Genomic DNA, 20,053 nt, shown 5'->3' with positions numbered 1-20,053 from the left:
AAGAGCTAGTTTAACCCTTTACAGGGCACTCATTGAAAAACAAGATCTGTTTACTGTTGTTGCATTTTTGTAGAAAACAAAGGTCCATGAATGTACCACGTATGGTTCCCTGCCCATATACGTAAAAATATACAAGAAAAACACAAACAAAGTGAAAGGAACATCTAGAATAGCGTTTCCCAATCCTTGGCTTCCAACACACCTGACTTCATGAACCTTCTATCATGAGATATATCATGAGATATCACAGTAGATGCAGAAGAAGACTGAGCCGTATCACCGTACTGGAACTGCACTTGAAGTTTTGAGAGTGGCAGGCCTCCAATGATTGGTCAAATTTCACGGTAGCGCAGATTTGGGTGTCTTCGGAAGTTACCAAATGTAATTCTTGGCCCGGTAAAGGGTTAAATCCCTCATGTGGTCATTTTGTTGGAGTGTTTTGTTGGGGTTTTATTTGAGAGCGAGAGAGAGAGACGCTTGTTACTTTGGCGAGATCTGGCAACACTGGTCACAAGCCAAGTTCCCTTTCCACTTCCCTGTCATCATTTATTATTTTGACGACTAAAGTAAATTTAATATTCATTTTAACATAGGAAATGTGTTGAGTTACAGTGTAGTCAGTGTTTTTTACAGAGCTGCTGATGACTGAGTGTGTTTTTGAGTAAACTCATGTGCGACACTAACAACCATTCCTCAGTCAAAGTCACTGAGATCATAGTAATCCTCCGTTCTGATGTTCTGGAGCTCCTGACCTGTATCTGCGTGATTATATCCACTGCACTGCTGCCACATCATTGTCCTGATTGAACAATGGCATGACTAAGCAGGTTTTTAATTAAGTGCACAGTGAGCATGGAACAAAAACGAAAGAAAAACGACAACCAAGCTGTCTAAAAATTGTCTACTTTATTCAATAACATAAATGTTTTTGTTTCTTTGTAAAACATTCAATAAAAAAAAAACAATCTTTAATTTATTGCTCATCGTCATCTTTACACTAGGACTTGATCGGATGCATAATAATTTTTCCAAAGCACTCTCACAGGGAATAATGTTGCTAGATATTCAGACAGGTTTTTCTGTGGTCATTATAATAGTAATAACATACACACGTACACATGATGTTCTGATTATATAAAAACAAACCAAACAAGTAAAGTTACAGTAGCCAGACAGAAAATCAAGAGAGCAGGGACGGAGGCAGAAACAGGGAAATGCTCACACACTGTACTTTGCAGTTGTCGTGTTCGTGTTGGTCGTGTAAGAACTAGTTGAAATAATTTCCCCTTGGCGATGAATAAAGTATTTATATTCTATTCTGTTCTATTCTAACTGGGAAAACCTCAAACCTTTAAATCCCAAAAAACTCAAAAATGTGGTGAGAGTTACAAACAGGTGTTCCTCATATCTTGGTCATTTTAAAAGTCCCTTTTCTTTCATTTATCATTAAATGACTATACTTAAAAGACATGAACCTAACGTACAATTTACCTAAACTATTAAAATAGAAAAGAAATGGAATCAAATGTAACGTATGAGCTAAACTGGGGTGGAGTTAGAGCGCGTACAGGTCATCTGTCATTAATGATGCACACATGTTCCGACGTGTTTACTGGACATCTTCTACGTTCACTGGCGCTGCTTAAGGCACAGTGACACACTTTTAATGTGAAACAATGTTCTCGGACGCCAATGTCCAGCGGTTTTAATCGTGGTAGTTTAGAAGCACAGCATGGACCGGGGGAAAATGAACGGAATAGTCCTTGAAGCGGCCAGTTCATAGTTTCTACGTCCTCATGTCCACTATAGTCCCCACATGACTGACAGTGAATGTCATCGTCCACCACGCGTCTGCGATGGTACGTCCTGATGCAGTTGCACCATACATATCAACTGCACATGCTTAAGGTACGACAGTGTATATTGAAATGGAATAGAGCGTGGGGCTCGGCGTGCGTCTTTTAGTACAAATGGACGCGCGGGTGTGTTTAGTGGAGCGCGTACTCTCTGCAGACATGGAACGCACAAAGTATGAAGAGGCCTTGAGTTGGCTTAAGGGAACTGGGTTATCTTAAAGAAAATGTACATCATGAGACTCATTACAGTACTGAGATGATGTGAGGCTCCTCCGTGCCAGAGTCATTTAGAGAATCCCACGTCCCTGCCACTCCTCACCTCATACACATTCTCGCCAACGTGTGTGTGTGTGTGTGTGTGTGTGATGAAGCTGCATATTTGACCTTCTGGAAAGAATACGCACAGACACACACTCACTCACTCACACAGAGCAGCCCTGAGGTCAGTGGTGTCGTCCCAACCTCGTGCCACATGGAGGGTGTTTACATTCTTAAATCAGCGTCGCCGCGCGCGTACAAGGCAAGCGGTCGATGGTAACCGGGCGAGGTGTCGTCAGGTCGAGGAAGAGGGAGCGCAGGCGGACGCAAACGGGTGCGAGAGAAAGGTCACGTCAACAAATAAATAAATAAATAAATAAACCACCAATAAATATAATAAGTTAAAGGGGGTCTGTCTGTACATGTGTGAAGACACGTCCTGTGTGTTGTTTGCTTGCATGTCGAGCGTCTGTGTGTGTGTGCTGCTCTGTCGCTAAGGAGAAGCATCACAAAGCTCGGCCTCCTCCTCCTCCTCCTCCTCCTCCTCCTCCAGAGACGCACAGCTTCACTTTCCTCTGACACAAACAGAGCTGCTACGACACTCTGTGTCCTACTGACAAGAAGAGAGAAAAACTAGCTTCTGCTCCATCTTTGATTTTTGCCATGCATTTACAGTAATGACAACGTGTGTGTGAAGAAAGCGCTGACAACTGCTGGTGAAGTCCCAGCATTGTTGTTTATTTCCATGGAAAAGCTTTGTTGTGAATGTTTCTATCAAAGGTCTAGTGTGTAAGAATCAGTGACACCTAATGCGCGGCAGGGGACGACAGTGCCAGGAACAACGTTGTCTTTCCTTGTTGTGACTTTATATATAAACGGCTTATTTAAGGCTATGGAAAAGCAAATGATATTTATTGTGTAGTATATGCATGTGTCTGCATATCTAAACTAAGTGTTACACACTGGACCTTTAAGATGCCAGTGTGCGTCACATGCAGACGCTTTGACATTGTTGAATAACAACCATCTCTTCCTACAACTTTCCCGACATGAGACTCTTTTCACTCTTACGGTCACTTCTCATGTGTACAACCATCTCCAAACACTGTCAAAGCCTCAGACGACATAATTATTATGACACAAAGTACCTATCATTGGTCATTTTAGATCAAAAACGATTTAAATCATGCTTTAATGATCATGAATGCGCCATAAGAACCCACAATGATGGGTTAATATGGACAGTTATCATAACTCTCAATGTATCGTGCTGAATGAGAAATGGGATCTGTACTAACTCATTTTATGATTGTAGGATATGTATAGTGTTCAAATTTAATCCAAAACAAGTGGTAATCTTGACGTCTGATCGCGTAGATGGTGCCGTGTACCATAAATAAGGTTCACTACGCAGTTTAATCTGTTACTGACGCCCCTAGAAGCAACTGTGATTATCGCGTCGCACGTGAGTGAACTTCATCAAAACCATAGTTTAGTATTTCAAATGATTACAGATTCTTACGGAATAGTCTAAAGACGTTGTTTTTGTTTAACGGCGGCGATCATTTCGTGACGCTCAGAAGAGATGAAGAGTAAAAGAGAGGAGGAAGCGGCTTGTGACTGACAGTGGCATAGACAAACGTTTTCATACAAAGTATCGGGAGTACCGTGGCACGAGTAAACTTGCAGTAAAAGGTGTGGCAGTCAGGTGCATGTGTGTGCGTGCGTGCATTAACAGGAGGGTTAAGGTCGAGGGGGGTTTTACATATCAGTGGTTGTACATTCAAGGTGAGAGGTTAGGAGGCGCTGTCCTGCTATGGCCTTCACAGGCGAGTAAGGGTCAGGTTCAGGAGTCGTCTGTAGGTGTGTGTCTGTCAGCATGGTTACAGTTGCACACTCATGGCAGGGTCAGTGGTTTCATCTAGAGAAGGATGCATTTTCCTTTCTCCACCCACGGGTTGTTCTTCATCAGCTCGGGATTCAAAAAGGGATCCTCCGGAACGCCGTCCTCGATCCACTTTACCAAACTAAGAGACACACAGAGACACAGAGAGACACAGAGAGACACAGAGAGACGTTTTTACTATTCACGAGGAAGTCCTCCTCTATCCTCTTTAGTGTTTTCCGGTAGATAAAACCTGTTCATTAGTGAGCTTTAGATGAGCAGAACCAGGATAGCTGGTGATTTCTGTGCCTGACTAAAATGCTAAAACCAAGTGACAACATCAACTAATCTTCAAAAAAGAGCTTTTATTCTGAAAAAACATGAAACGATCACTCAAATAGATTCTGTCGCTGTGGAGACGAGTGGAAAGTAAAGCTGGTCACCTACCCTGCCTGTCTGACTGTGCTCTCTGTCTCTCTCTCACTCTATCATGATAAACGTGAACGTGTGAGTTTCTGAGGACACTCACAGGCGGATTTTCAACATTGTTATCACATGTTCCTGTTGCATACGTGAAATCACGCAGTTCTACGCGTAGTTCTGCGTTTAAAAATAAAGATGCAATTAAACAATGGCGTCTGAAATGCACGCTGTCGTCTGTAGAAACAAGGAAATAAGTAAGTAACTTAAACTGGCAGCAGGATTGGTCGGTGATGGGTCAGGATTATTCGCATTAATCGTGATTCGTTTAGTATCCTGTGTGAGAGACTGTGTGCACAGTTAAACTGGACGACGCACTCAGTCACGGTTTTGGAGGACTTCTCTCGTTTGAAGGCCAGCTGGTACTTGAGGCTCTCCACCTCCTTCTTCATCTGGGGCAGGTCCATCTCATCCATGCCTGCAGCTTGATGTAGGGACTTCTCTACCTGCACACAGGAAGACAGGAAGATACAGAGTTACATTCATGCGGCGCACAGTTGTGTTAAATAGTCGTCAGGCGGCAACTCAGCGCGAACAGAAGCCATTTGATTTATATTGTACAAACAAGTGTGGCGTAAAACTGGCAGACCCACTTAACACTCCAGGATATGTTCGGTCTTTCAATTCTTTTTTTAATTGAATTACATTTACAAACACCGTGACCGAGAAATGAATGCAAATCAAAACAACTCTCTCGTTACAACAGGAGCAGTTTTTTCCTGATTGATTATCACGTGATCATTTACATTTACATTTGTTCCTCTCAGCTCCTCCTCCTCCTCCCTGACCGTGGTGTGTGCACCTGAGATGTGGTGGCGAGGAAAGTGAGGCAGTGGCACAACTTAAAGCCGTGTATAATCCTTGATAACACCTGATGCCTAAGAGCTTGTTTCGCTGGTCAGTTGTAGGTACATGGACATAATATGGACAAATTATCCAAATAAAATAGGAATATCTTTAGTATATATGCATATATTGAGTCAAGTGTTATTTTCTTTTGCTATCAGAGAAGCTAACACATTTCATATTTTGAGAGAAAGTTAAATACTCACTTCTTCATGTTAGCATTTAACCAGCAGCATTTAACTCGTGTTCTTATGTTTCTGTTCTATTTTCACTGTATTTGTTTTGATGCTCATTTTACTTCCATGTCTTTGATTATTCTTGTCTTTGAAATTCAATGATGTCAAGAACTCTGTGCTGCAATTTGTGCATCAAAGGTAACTTATTGTTATCATCATCATTATTATTATTATTATTATTATCATAAAGGGGAAGCAAAAATCAGTAAAAGCTTCTTTTGTGTTGTTGAGACAAAGTTATATTTTGCAGCGTAGCAATGTTTGTGGAGACGTCACAAAATAGACTTGTTTTTATTTTTATTTTTGTTCATAAAAACGAGCTTTGAATTGTGACGCATTTTCCGAATGTCACAAATTCAATGTGATTTTAGATTAAAATTTGAAGTACTTTTTGCTATCACATGTCTTTTCATCAGATTGCCTATAGGTGGTGCTGGAACAAACAGGATATAAGACATTCTTATAGCCTCTGTATACGCTCTGTGTTCGAAGGGTTAATGACAGAAACAGAAACATATGACAGTAAAACAGTAAACAGCCAATTTGCTCTGCAAGATTCAAAATTAAATTCCATGTACTGAGTAAATCCGTTCTAAACTATGGGATTTACTGAATCTAATGTAAGGCAGGAGAAGCTGTAAGACAGCATGTGCCCACGTCGTCATAAAGCAATGAGAATTTAGCAGGAAGACACCAGGCCCTCTGCTCTGTGTAGGAGAGAGAGGCTGTTTGCATACTTACCACATAAGAGGTCTCTGTCATTTAATGGCCTCAGTGAGGTGAGGGATAAAGTGGAGAGGACTCGCCAACAAATCTCATTTACAGCTGATGGCGAGACTCACGGAGAAGGAGGACACTTAGCTAATAAATCTCCTTCTCGGCAGAAAGCGTGTTCGACCTTGTTTGTACAGCGTCGTACTCATATGTGTTAAATACGCTACAGATCCTACACTTTATTTTATTATGCTGTACTGAGGAGTTTATAACAACATGTTGTTCTATATCATGTCATTTACAGCCATGATGTTCAGTATATTGTACAGCATAGTTGATGAGGGTGTAAATGGGGGTTATTGTTGTTTAATTTAGCATTGAAATCGTCCCGCAAGCTGCTATTTTAGCGCTTTATCTGTCACAATTGAATGAATGAATGAATATCTTTATTTTGGTTACAGTCATATAAAAAGTAAAGATAAAGTGAGATCATTTCACACAAACGTGCCAATAACCGAAAAAGGAATAGTCCGAAATGTAGAGAAAATATCTGAAACATTACACTTAAAATGAAAGCGCTGAACTGTAGATTCTCACTGTAAACTCTAATTATATTACACTTCTCACTTTTTTTGAACCCCCAAAAGAGTTTGCTCATTTCAAACATAAATAATCCTCGTGAATTATAATTTCCTTCTCTTCGTTTAAAGAATGCAAACAGGAAGCGTTTTATTCACGACTGATATCTCTTGCATTTCTTATCCAAATGACATCAAAGTCACACTGTTGGTGCTCTTAAGCCCTTAAATTGTGTGAGGTGGTCAGATCCAGTCTCCAGGTATAGAAGCTCCAGCTAAATGCAGGACTGCACTTCCTGTCCAGTTTAGCTGTAAAGTGAACTGAGCCATGGAGATGATTTTCAGGATCCTGATAATACATGTTTTGCTGCATTCATTTGATACTGCACCTCTTTCTCTCTTCCACTTAATCATCTTTCTGCTCTCAAACGTCTGGGCTCAGTAAGTACCAGCAGGTCTGAAATGTTGCTCGTGAACAATTTGTCCACTTATCCAATAATGGTAATTATTATTGAATATTTCCTGGCTTTGGTCCGCAATGCTGCTGCTGCTGCTGCTGCTGCTGCTGCTGCAGCTGAAGCAGCAACACTGACAGAAGCAGAACAGAGCAATTCAGGTGTATTTGAGCAATCATTAGAAATATAATCTAATCTTGCAGGAATATGACTGTGGTGTCACCTTCTAATCCCATCAGCATACTTTTCTTTTATCATTTAATGATGATTTTGATAGAAACTGTGCATTATTGTGCAAAAGTCGTCAGTTTGTCGTTACAGCAAAGCTCTAATGATCATAATGAGGCCCAGAGGGTGCAGGATTTGTATCCCACCTGCTGTGGGAGCGCGCGTGCATTCTGCGACGTGGAGGCGGGGTTACAATGTTACCTGTGAAGTAACCTGGCTCTTAAGATTCTGTTTAAATGCCTCTCCCTAGTAATGATTCCTAACAATGTCAGAATATCTTTGTAATGTAAGTCATTCCCAACCTTACGTGGAGGATAAAGTGGTAGAAGATGGATGGATGGACATTATACCTATTTCATGGGAACAAATTAGTATTTGTTTAATTAATTTTTTATTTTTTTTTGGAAGAATACAACCAGGAAATACAGGAAATATGTCTAAATAACGGTAGTGAGCCCCACACACACACACACACACACTGATTCCAGCCTAAATGGAGTGGAACCTTAATTAATGTCATAGAAAACACCTGTGTTTGTGCTATTATTTCATGTCAAAAATAGCTGCTGTGACGACAATCAAACCTGAAATCACAGCTTGTATCAGCAAGTAAAACTTTGCTAAAGTTGTGAATACTGTACTACTGTATTTTTAGGCCATGCCCAGTCTATACTGGTATCTATGATATGTGAAAACATTATATAGCACATCACATATAGGCATTATATGACATTATATGACAATAATTAACAGTGCAAATGGGATTTAAAGGCCAGAAAAGTGTAATACACTCGTGGTCCACTCCATATAGCAATGTTGTCCTCATCCTCTTCCTGTGCTTCCTCTGTCCTGCTCTCTCACACTTCACACCCACGCTCTGTGTCCACTGCACTCGCTCAATAATGCGCTTCCCCTCTTGTGTGTGTGTACATTGTGTGTTTGTGTACCCTCCTGTGTGTGTGTGTGTGTGTGTGTTCACAGTATTGTGAGTCATCTGAGGACTGGGGAGAGATGAGTGCCCGTCTAGTCAGCACTCAGAATTGATCTCATCGAGGTGCTTCAGAGACAACGCTGGTATTTTTACAGGGACATGAAATACTACTTGATATTATGCAGGGGGTTTTTTTTTTCCCCCTTTTTTATGACAGTTTAGTGAGCGAAACTGAACAACTACTCCACTGCATTGTCCACTGCAATACAGTGACGGCTGGTATTATTTTTCTTTCAGTGGCTGTGAAGCTCTCGCTTCTGTTTTTTTTGGTGTTTTTACCAAATATAATGTAGTTTATCACTGGGAAAAAAACCCTGAATCACATTGTTTCCAGTCCTAATGCTAAGCTAAGGTAACCGGCTACCAACTTGTTTGTTTGTTTCATGTCAGAAATCCACTTTTAAAGTTCTCGTAGACACATTTTTGGCTTGAACTTGTTATTATGATATTAAAACTGCAGAAACAAGCCTTGCTTTGACTTTGTTATTGTTTTTGTGACTAAAAAAGTAAAACATTTACAGCACAAACCAACCCAGTTTCTCCACATTCCACAGTGAATATCCAGAATATAACATTTTATTTTTTTTTTTTTACACCAACAGTAAGGAAAGATACTTGTGTGTCCTTTTTGTTGTCTTGCTGCTGCAACGACAAACACTCGAGACGCGGTAAAGGCCAAGTGCGTATAGGATTAAGTGCCGACTGACGTCCCTTCCCTCTCATATCGTGGCCCTTGTGTTATATGAAAATGTGAAATGGCCTCTTTAGAGCTGGTGTTTGTCCATTCTGGGCTACTGTAGTAACATGGCAGCACTATATGATGGACGCTGAAGGAGAACCGTTGCCCATCGTAGACGTAAAGGACTCATTCTATGGCGCTTAGTTTAGAATTATTACAGATTAAGATCATTATGACCATTCATTCTTATCAAAGGATCCGACTGATATTTAAGAACATTTGGACTAATCTGTGAAGGTCTGGTTAAAGAACAGGGAGGTGTATGCAGATGGAGACGGAGATGTGCACATCTGTGTCCTGAGGTGAAGACAACACACCAACATCTGTGAGTGCGCGTGTGTCCTAACAACATTAGACACAAAGAGGCAGAGTGATGGTCAGATCCTGGCTCAGATCAGGTTTCAGCAGCATCCTCCAGAGACAAGAGGAGGATTGGATGCTTTCCTCTTCATATATCTCATCCCTGTTTTCTCTCTGTGTGTCTCCTCTTACACTTTCACTTATTTTTCTCTACAAGATAACATCCTTTTTTTTCCCCCAGCACCCTCTTCTCCTTGAACAAACAAAGATCTATCGTGTTTTAGTCGCTACTGCAGTGCTACGAGAAAAACAAAGAAATAAGGCTTTACGCGAACAGTGTTTCTTTTCCTTGTCAATTAAAAGGAAATGATAATGATCTAGATGACTTTTTCTTACTTTCCAAGGAATGGGCCATCTTTTATTTATTGCATTATTACCTCTTATCTCTTTATATGACACAGCACTGGGAAACAGAGCGGATGTTTGTGTCAACGGTATCTGACTTTCCTCTAACATTGATGTGCACATGCAGCTGCAAAGTCAAATCTAATTAACTGATAATATTTCAGTATATACTTTGACTGCAGCTACAAAAACAGTAACCCCTGTAGTTAAAGCTGTTTTTTTTATTGGCAAACCTCCTGCCCGTGGCTGTCATTAGCATTCCCCTCCATCCTTCCCTGCATCACCTCACGAGCACCGAGTTTTGCCTCCTGATTAGATTACGTGTCACGATAGTTGAAAGATTTCCTGTAACTTTCCTGTCACAGTGCTGAGAGTAAGAGGCCGTGTCACTGAGCGGTCTACGATCAACGGCAGAGTCCAGTGGCGGCGTCAGAGATGATATTTCTTTATAAACATCCATACTGTATGTACTGTATAGACGAGGGGAGGAAGTAACTCAGATTAAATGATAAAAAAAATAAATAAAATACAGCTGTAAAAGTGAGGCGTGGAGGAAAACCACGGATTCTTGGAGACGTGGAGGATTCTGAATGGATTCACAAAGGTCCAAATTATGATTATTTAAAAGTTAAATAATGTAATAACTGCCCACTTTATCACAGAAGACTGGACGCTAATGATTCAGTTCACATTTTGTCTTAAATACATGAATTATGAGTCAAGATGTGACTTTCAGTCGTAACTTTCCAGTTTAATAAATGATACTGGACATGAATTATTTGTTTTCATTTGTTTTCTTTCAAAAGACTGATCGAAAGTGCATCAATAATCATTTTATAATCCAATCGCGGTCTCTGAATCGTAATCCAATCGTAAGGCACCTAAAGTTTGTGATGAATGACCACATTTTATCATTCACCTCGCCCTAGATTCATCGTTTAGTTACAAGAACTGCGATACAGTAAATGTCACCGCTGTGTTTTTCACTTTAATACCATTTTTATCATTTCTTTTTTGTTACTTTCACGCTTGTGGACACATTCCTCGAACGATAAGAGGCAATTTTGTGTTGTGAATGATAAACGACGAATGCAAGGAGGAGGAGGAGAATGATAACATTGTGCTCCTTTATCACTTTACATCCATTTTTACTGCTGCATTTTTATCATTTCCAGCCCTCGTGTGTATACCGTCTGTTGTTAATGTACAAAAACGTATTAAAAGTTGCGTTTTTATCGCCGCGGGCCGCGCCTCCTCCTCTCTCTCACCTATATCAACTGCACCTGTCATTTTCCATTCTTATCTTTCTCTATTGTCTCAAACGCCTGTTATTTGCTCAGTCCTCGCCCGTGTACACGTACATCTCGCCCTCTGTTTATCTTCTGCATCTCTGCTGGCTGCTAACTTTGAACTTCAGACACATCACACACTGTAAACATTTGACTTTGACAAAATTCGAGCCGCGGGAAGTAATTGAGTGTTGAGGCAGACAGTTTTCTTCCTCCTTTCACTTCCCTGGTATCTGTTTTCTGTCCGTCTCCCGTTGTCTTCCACACATGACATCACAGTAAGAGCTCCCAATCCATTTGTGACAAATTCCAAACAGTAATCTCTCCCTCCCCTTCCTCCCTCGCTCTCTTTCTGCTGTCAGTTGTTGTTCCTACTGATAAATCCATCCCAACATGACACACGATACCTATAGCAGTCACATTTACAGGTGGCGGTAAAGTACATATGTTAAAACACCAATATATCACTGACAGACTGTGGCCGAGCAGCCTCGTAAACCCCGCGTCTGTTTACTGTGACGGGACGGAGCTCGCTTCCCTCTGGGCTTCGCTCGCTCAACTGAAGGATAAACATGTCGCAATTATCTGGCATCCTGCCATTAGACCAAACGAAAGGCATTTGCTTCTGGTTCACACAGGATGTGGTGAGGATGTGCATTATATGTAGCCTGCTGTTCTGTGGACGTGGAGCTTTAAACAGATGTTCATCGTTCTCAAAGAAACCAATTGTTTTGTAACCAATTAGAATTTTTCCATTTATTCTCATCACGTTTTCTTTTACTTACTTACTACCTTTTGTGATATGCTTGATCGCTCTGTCTTGGTCCTTACTTTGGGAGCTTTTCCATTATACAGGCCTAGTACTTCTAGTACAGGTTCTCCGGCTTCCTCCCACAGTACAAAAACATGCAATATTATGGGGATTAGGTCAATTGGTCACTCTTAATTGACCGTGAGAGTGAATGGTTGAATGCTTGTTTGTCTCCATGTTTGTCTCCAACTGTCCAGGCTGTGACTCTGAGATTGGTACAGCCTCCTGTGGAGGATAAAGTGGTAGAAAATGAAGGGATGGATGGATGGATGTCTAAAATCTCAAGTCTGTGCTCCGCTCATGCAGGAAGTACTGAACCATTCGGTGGACTCATCTTTCTAATGATTCAGTTACACGTTGAGCGTCACTCGTTGTGTGTTTTTTGTGCCACGTCACAGCAGTTTCAATGTTGGACGCGATCCACATCTTTAAGTGCTCACGCTTGTATTGGAGTAGTACGTATCACATTTAAAATTGACAGAACTGAAGCTGCTTAAAATATCACGATTCGTTTCTGTATTTTCTGACTGAACATATACATGTACAGTAGTAACCACTGGACTCACAATCCTATTACCTGGGGATGTTATTTCATATTTAGTCCTATTTCAGTCAGACTAACATGTATTTCAAGGTTTTAGCTGGACTATCACAATAATTCCATTTCCTTCTACTGTTGCGTAAAGACAAACAACAGCTGAAATAGTTACAATAATCTTTATGTAGAAAAGTATTTCCGTCAATTAACCTGACTGCAGTGATGCTGGTTAGTTCATCCTTCAACATTTTGTCTTTGTTTGTATGCCAGTCTGCCTGGCAACAGCCCGTGGCTTATTCCTTGTAGTTGTCCAACCGTGTGTTTGTCCCAGTCTTACGAACACGATCTCTCACTAACACCCTGAGGGAATTCTTCATAAACGTCCAGTTGGACGTCATCGCCCCAAGAGAATCCTTCAAATGAACTGTTTTCATTTTGGGTGGCCAGTGGTCCAAGGTCAAAGTGGCCTCACAAGACCTTTAAGTCAACAGGCTCATGTTATAAAGGTCTGACAAAATAACCGTGTAGACTGAAACTGCGTCGGTCAGCAGAGGCAGACGACCACTGGGGAGTCATTCTAGTTTGGTGACGGCTTCAGTGAAATGTGACCTCCTGAACGTAGCCAGCACTCGCTGCATTTAAGTGTGGAGAAGTTGGGATGAGAGTCAGCAGCACTCTGTAAGCAAACAGCTGATGAATTAGTGTCCTGAGTGTCTCTGGTTCTTGTTTCCTGGATAAGCCTGACTTGGAAGTTTGACTAGAAAGGGAAACACTACATTTCTTTGTTGTGATCCAGTATCATCAGCATCATGAGTTTGTCAGGGCTAAGAAAGTCTAGGACGGTGACAGATGCTTTTTCTCTTTAGTGGGTTAAGATGAAGTGTTGATCAGCAGGGGGAACAGTGGCTAGCACTATTGCCTCACAGCATGAAGGCTGCCACCTTCCTTCCAAAGACATGCAGATCGAGGAGTGTGAATGTAAGCGTGAACGTTTTTTCTCTGCCCTTCCTTTAGCCCTGCGTCAGTCTGTCCTTGGCTACAGCGCCCCCTGTGACCCTCATGTGGAGGCTCAAGGCAATGATAGCGTAGCTGATTTGGGACTTTTTGTTTAGCCTAATGTCGCCATAAAGTGGACTTAATATAAGTGACACGACACTTTTAATTGACAACTGACTCATTTTTGCAACACTGCACAGAAAATGAAACCCTCGGCATAACTCATTTATGCTGACTGCTGTCTTCTCTTCCTCTCTCGCTGTCTCTTTGGCCTCGTTCAGGCTTGGACGCGGAGGCGATTCCTCTTATGACAGTAAAGGAAACTCCGCTTCCACTGGATCAGTGCATCTCAAACAAGTGGTGTAAAAATGTTCGAGCAAAGTCAGCTACAGACGGAGGCAGACTTATTCTCTCTCTCTCCTCATCCTCCTCTTCCTCACATGTACTTCACACACTGGTGCAGTGACATTAGATTAAGACGGAGCGAGTGATAAGGTGACTATAGTTTGAGACTGTTGTATTGACATTTAATGACTAAAAAAGTCTGTGTCTCATTTATATGAATCGCTTGTTCAGGATCAGTTGTCTATCTCAGGTCGTCTGACGTTATTTTCACTGCACTTTAAAACCAGCGGAAGCTCAGCTTCGATTGATCGCTACGAGACGGCACAGAATTGCTTTTTTTTTCACTGCGGCGGTCGGATCAAATCGTCACTTCCAGGGAAGCTCAGCATGTATAAATAACTTGGCCTGAAATTACTTTCCTCTGTTTGAAGGACCAGCAACCGCCACTGGTCTCCTGTGACCACGCATGATGAGATCTGGGCTTCCCTTCCCTTCATTCAACTGCACACTGACGTCTCACGTCCGTTTACAAGAACAAAGTTATGTTCCTAACGAGTCCGACTTTGTGTACGTCAGTGTGTGTGTGTGAGTGAATCAAAACCCTACTTACGCTGCTGTAACATGAAAAGTAGAAGTAACCATGGGGGAAAAAGGAATCATATGGTGATCAGTAATCAGCTCAGGAATGTTATGAAGCCACATGTGTTTACTCAAACTCTCTGGTGAGTGAGATTGGATCTAAATTGGATTTTAGGAACCAAACATTTAAACTGATTTAAAAAAAAGAGTCGTTCATTGAAGCGCTCGCTTCTCTCTTTCTTCTGCCTCTACGTCACCTCCCTCTTGACCTTTCTCCCCCCCACCTCTCCTCTGTCCCCCATTTTTCCTTTTCACCCCAATCGGTCGAGGCAGGTGGCCGCACATAGTCTGAGTCTGGTTCTATCAGAGATTTCCTGATCTAGATGTTTGCTCATTGTGTGAATTATTGGGTTTCTCTGCTCTCAATGATGTTGTCTATGTACAGAGCCTTGAGATAACGTATGTTGTGATTCGTATGATGAGCTATACAAATATTGTATATATATATATATGTATGTATATAGTGTATATATACATATATACATACATATATGTATATATATATATACATATATATATACATTTACATATACACAAATATATAATATTGAATTGAATCTGAGGACACATTCAGGATCTTTTTTGACTCTAATGAAGCTTTTATAGGTGAAAGCTAATTGTTTGTGTTGTTTGGTGGATCTCATGTACATAAACCTATCACTGAATTGAAAAATGGTCTTTCCCAAAATTGTTGTTCTTCACATTGTCAATCACTCTTTCAGGCAACGGCCTGCTTTATACATCCCCTAGAAACACCCTTGCAAATTCTGGTCAGGGCAGTTGTGTCCAGTTCTGTATGATATGTAGAGCAATATTTGCATTTTTAGAAAAAAAGAAGAAAAAAACACTTCCCTATTCTTTTCAGGAGATTCATAAAACATAAAATGTGACCTAGAGCCTGAAGGAATTATTAAACACAGTTGTTGCAGCAGAGGCATTAGAATCTGCCCGTCATCATTTTCTTCATGAATTAACATAATGAATTCATCATTACCTTCAAACCATAACAAAAAAAAGGCAGTGTTCTGTAAAAAAAAGTGATCAAAAGTGTAGTAGCAGTAATAAATGTCGAGCACAGCAGCGTGTGGTGTCTGGTTGAGGTTTGGGTGTGTTCACAGTGGTTACTGCGCTGGAGCTGAAGCTGTGAGGAGAAACTGGGACACTTTCCATGACGGGAGGTCGTGTTAGCCTCAAAACGACTCTCTCAAGTATCATAAAAGATGTCGAGGTTAATTACATTTTCTTTATTAACATTATTTTTTGACAGCCTCTTCACATATCTCCCTTCTTGACTTCTGTTTAAGACTGAGTGCAGCGTCGTAGTACGTTGTGTCAGTAATTAACAGCTCGTGGAAGTGTGTTTTTGTGGGTTTGTGCAGGGAAAAGTGTGGGGGTTGTTTTAGGGGAGGTTACATGTAGGTCACATTGTGATTTGGGTCAAAAGCATCCAGAGATTAACCCTCTACCCTGCGTCTCCTCCACTGTCCTCCCATCCTCTAACACTAATGTGCCACATACATACGTGTGTGTGTGTGTGTGTGTGTGTGTGTACATGAGTGGAGCAGGTGGCAGTGTGAGATGAGCTACCACAGTTTAATGTGTTGAATTGCTCGATCCGATTCCAAGGGCTGAATATTAAACTGGTGAACAAAAGGTGAACAAGTGAAAGTGGGTGAGTGAGGTGTGCACAAAATGAAGAGGAGACAGCGAGGGATAAATAAGACGCAGAAAGACGAGAGATGAAGGAATTCTTCTTGGCTCGACAGCTACTGCATTGTAAATAGAGACTAAAAATAGAAGTGAACAGGCAGAGCTGCTCTGACCAGCTGAGAGTGGCGACTGAGAGGGAAAGAGGAGGCACATTGCTGTTAAAGTGAGGAGGAAGTGCTGCGGAGGATAATAAATGCCAGACAGACGCTCACAGATGATGTTTGAGCTTTTACAACCAGGCGATGTGTTCGGAACATTAATGAGCTCCAGAGCCACTGGGACTAGCCCAGCTGATATGACGCCGCCATGGCACCGGCTGCATGGAGGGAAACGTCCAGTCGATCAGATCTGATCAATACTGGCCTGGAATACACTGTGTGCGATCAATGTTTGTATGTGTGGACGCACTAAAGCGAGGTCCACTAAATGAGCAGGACACTCTCTGACTGCACAGTCCTGCTAGAGTCACAGGGTAGTATCATGGATGGATTAGTGGACAGTCTGACCAGCAGGCAAAATCACAGCCAACAGTAATAAAATGGATTACAATCAGACAGGAAGATTTACAGAGAGACACACAACAACCCTTACGAGACACAAAATGATTGACATGTAATGATTATAAAAGACAAAAGATGTTTACAAAGACACAAAACGACCACAGAGAGACACAGAACAACCACCAAGCCACAATATTACTACAAAGAGACACACAAAATGTCTACAAAGAGCCAAAACAACCACTAAGATTCACACAGAGAGAGAGAGAACAACCTTAAAGGGACACAAAACAACGACAAAGAGACAAAAATGACCATAAAGTGACCGCAAAACCACACAAAATCACAAAATGACAACGAAAAAGACACAAATTAACAGCAAAGATACAGTTTCAGACAAACAAACGATTACAAAGAGACACAAAATAATGACCAACATAATAACAACACAAAAACAACCAATAAGAGACACTAAACAGCTAAACAGCTGTAGTTAAACATTAACTACAGACAAACACAGTTACTACAAAGTGACACACAACAACCACAGAGGCACAAAATGGCGACAAAGAGGCAAAACACGAGAGATAAAATATACACAAAGAGACACAAAAAAAAAACACAAAATGTCTACTGAGATTCACATTATGACTCCACAGCGAGAGAAACAACAACCTGGAAGGTACACAACCAGTTAGAGCCATGAAACAACGACAAAGAGACAAAATAACCACAAAGATTCACGATATAACGACACTGAGAGGCAACAACCTCGAGGGGACACTAAATGATTAAGAAGACCCATAAAAATAACCACCAAGACAGAAAAATGACTACAAACAGACAAATCATTATTACGGGAAATATGTGTCTGTAACAACAAAAAACACAAGAACAGACTAACAGAATGACTGAAGCGAGGCACAACAGCAAAAATAACATAAAACACAGACGCGAGAGGGGAATTTGGTTTGAATTTATTGATCATTCCTCGATTACACTGAGTAAACGAAGTCTTTACTGCCAAGACACAGATCTACAGTTCCCTGAAAACAGGGTCAGGCGAGGCCAGAGCAGAGGGAAGCAAGGAAAGGAAGAGGAGGAGGAGGAAGAGGTGCAGAGGAGACATGTAATGTAAGATTTATGTAATGTCAGTGGGTACTTGCAGAGCCGGCCCAAGGCATAAGCCAACTAAGAGGCTGCTTGGGGCCCCCTGATCACCAGGGGGGCCCCCCAATGGTGTGTGGAGAAAAACAATTTTAACATATTAAAGAAATCTAGACATCTTTATATTTAGATATCTAAATAGTGTTGAGCTTAAGTTATTTGGTTTTATTTTGCAGTTTAGTCAGTGATTTTACTGCCCTCTAATGTTAAAGAAAAGGCAAGAGTGACGCTGTGTACTATAATGAATGCAATTTTTAGTGTTACACTTGAATCAATAATAGTAAATTAGGGCTGCAGCCATTATTCTTTTTCAATTCATCGATTACTTTCTATTTTGATCTATTTTTTCAATAACTCTAACAAGCTTTCTGATTGTTTCAGCTTCTTAAATGTGAATATTTACTGGTTTCTTTGCTCCACATTACAAAGAAGTCATTAAAACGGAATCACTTTGCCTGAGAACATCAGCATTTCCAGGTTTGAGAAACACTGATTGAAATCTTTCCAACATATTCTTTACATTTTACATTTTGCGGACCAAACAAGTACTCGACTGATCGATGATGAAAAATAACCGTCAGTTGCATCGCTTTAGTCAAGTACCGGCTACTCGGAGGTGGAGGGAGGGGGTCCCTCAAATCAAATCAAAGCAAACATTAGGGCCCCATAAAGGCTTGAGCCGGCACTGGGTACATGGCCCACGACATGAAGCAAAAAAATATGAATTATGTAGTCCAAGATTGTTGTTGTACTTTGTGTAGTACATCTATCCATCTATCTATCTATGTATTGTGTATCAGCTGCATTAAGGCCTGTGATATACTATAATAGAGCACATGTGACACAGTGGATGACTGTAATTGTATGATGATGATGATGATGATGATGATGAGGTAAAGGAAAGAGTCGCATCTCTTACCTCACTGACGCGCCGGCGGAGGCTGTTGCTCTTTCCAAGTCTGACCGGTGCAGGGAGCGCAGAGGAGAAAAAGCAGCACCGACACACGCAGAGACGTGGATATTTGTTTTTTTAATTTCCTCTCTATGGAAACAAATAAAGAGCAGAGTCCCGGGAAGCGGCGCGCGCGCGCTCTGTATCCACGGGAAAAGATCAGGGATAAAATCCGCAGTCTCCGGAGTGTAGTACAGACGATGACGAGCACACTGAGGCTGTGTGTGTGTGTGTGTGTGTGTGTGTGTGGATGAGAGCCGGAGGAGTCTGTGTGTTGCAGAGGATGCGTGTGTGTGTGTGTGTGTGTGTCTGTGGTGGTGGTGGGGGCGAAAATAACCAAGTGGACAAGTTCACAAGCCGGTCCGGTGCGCGCTCCGCTCTCCACTGTCCGCGTCTCCGCCGGGGACCCAGCTATATGTGCGTCCGCGCGTGTGCGCGCGCACGAGAGAGGGAAAAGTGAGAGAGAGAGAAAGAGAGCGAGAGAGAGAGAGAGAGGTGTATCAGTCAGGTAACACAGTGCCACAATCAGGAGGAAAATACTTCAACCTGTTCTCACTCTTTCACTTCTCTCTCTCTCTTTTCTCCGTGTGTGTGTGTGTGTGCGTGTGTGTGTGTGTGTGTGTATACCTCTTGCTTGTCCCAATTGCCAGACTCTGGATTTCTGCCCTAATATGGCCACTTAAGCTGCATCTGATTCCACTGAGAGAGAGAGAGAGAGAGAGAGGGAGAGAACACATGTGAGGGTTTTATTCCACACACACAGAAAATGCTGCATTGGAGCAGAGAAAGCTTCAGCTTGAAATTATGGAGCAGTTCATTTTTATAACAGGTCTAACTGAAGGACTTTTAATTTGAAATGTGTCAAAATTGATTCAGTAAAATTGGATCGATTTTCAAAATGTTCAGAGGCTTTTAAATTGAAATGTTAAGTTATATAAGAAATGATGGAGCTATTTGTTTGTTTCCATTTCAGAATTTAGAAAACAAACAAACAAACAAACAGAAAACTAGTTTCCCCTCATATTTACCCTTCATGTTCTCATCAAACCCTCAGCAAGGCAGCGATGGAAGAGTGTCTATAAATAACTGTTGCTGTAAGTGTCTGGACTGCATTTACAGGAAATGTACACACACA

At 41.4% G+C, this 20,053-nt stretch overlaps 1 protein-coding gene across 1 annotated transcript; it reads right to left on the bottom strand.

Annotated features, from left to right (window-relative positions):
- Positions 1–887: 887 nt before the first annotated feature.
- On the bottom strand, positions 888–19,239 carry LOC122785541 (guanine nucleotide-binding protein G(I)/G(S)/G(O) subunit gamma-13-like). The gene is made up of 3 exons (XM_044051390.1): positions 18,886–19,239; positions 4,798–4,925; positions 888–4,141 (listed from the first exon to the last, which is right to left on the bottom strand). Exons 2-3 carry the CDS (start codon positions 4,893–4,895, stop codon positions 4,036–4,038), a joined length of 204 nt encoding a protein of 67 aa, XP_043907325.1. The 5' UTR covers positions 4,896–4,925; positions 18,886–19,239; the 3' UTR covers positions 888–4,035.
- Between the last annotated feature and the right edge of the window lie 814 nt (positions 19,240–20,053).

The sequence above is a fragment of the Solea senegalensis genome, linkage group LG19 (assembly GCF_019176455.1).
Source record: "Solea senegalensis isolate Sse05_10M linkage group LG19, IFAPA_SoseM_1, whole genome shotgun sequence".
Taxonomy (NCBI): domain Eukaryota; kingdom Metazoa; phylum Chordata; class Actinopteri; order Pleuronectiformes; family Soleidae; genus Solea; species Solea senegalensis.
This window is presented reverse-complemented; position numbering and strand designations above follow the sequence as displayed.

Bases quoted from the DNA above. Each gene is read 5' to 3' on its own strand.
- LOC122785541 (XM_044051390.1), bottom strand. From the start codon at position 4,895: ATGGATGAGATGGACCTGCCCCAGATGAAGAAGGAGGTGGAGAGCCTC. The intron at 4,142-4,797 runs GTGCGTCGTCCA...TGTGTCTCTTAG, and splicing joins TCCTCCAAAACCGTGACTGA to TTTGGTAAAGTGGATCGAGG.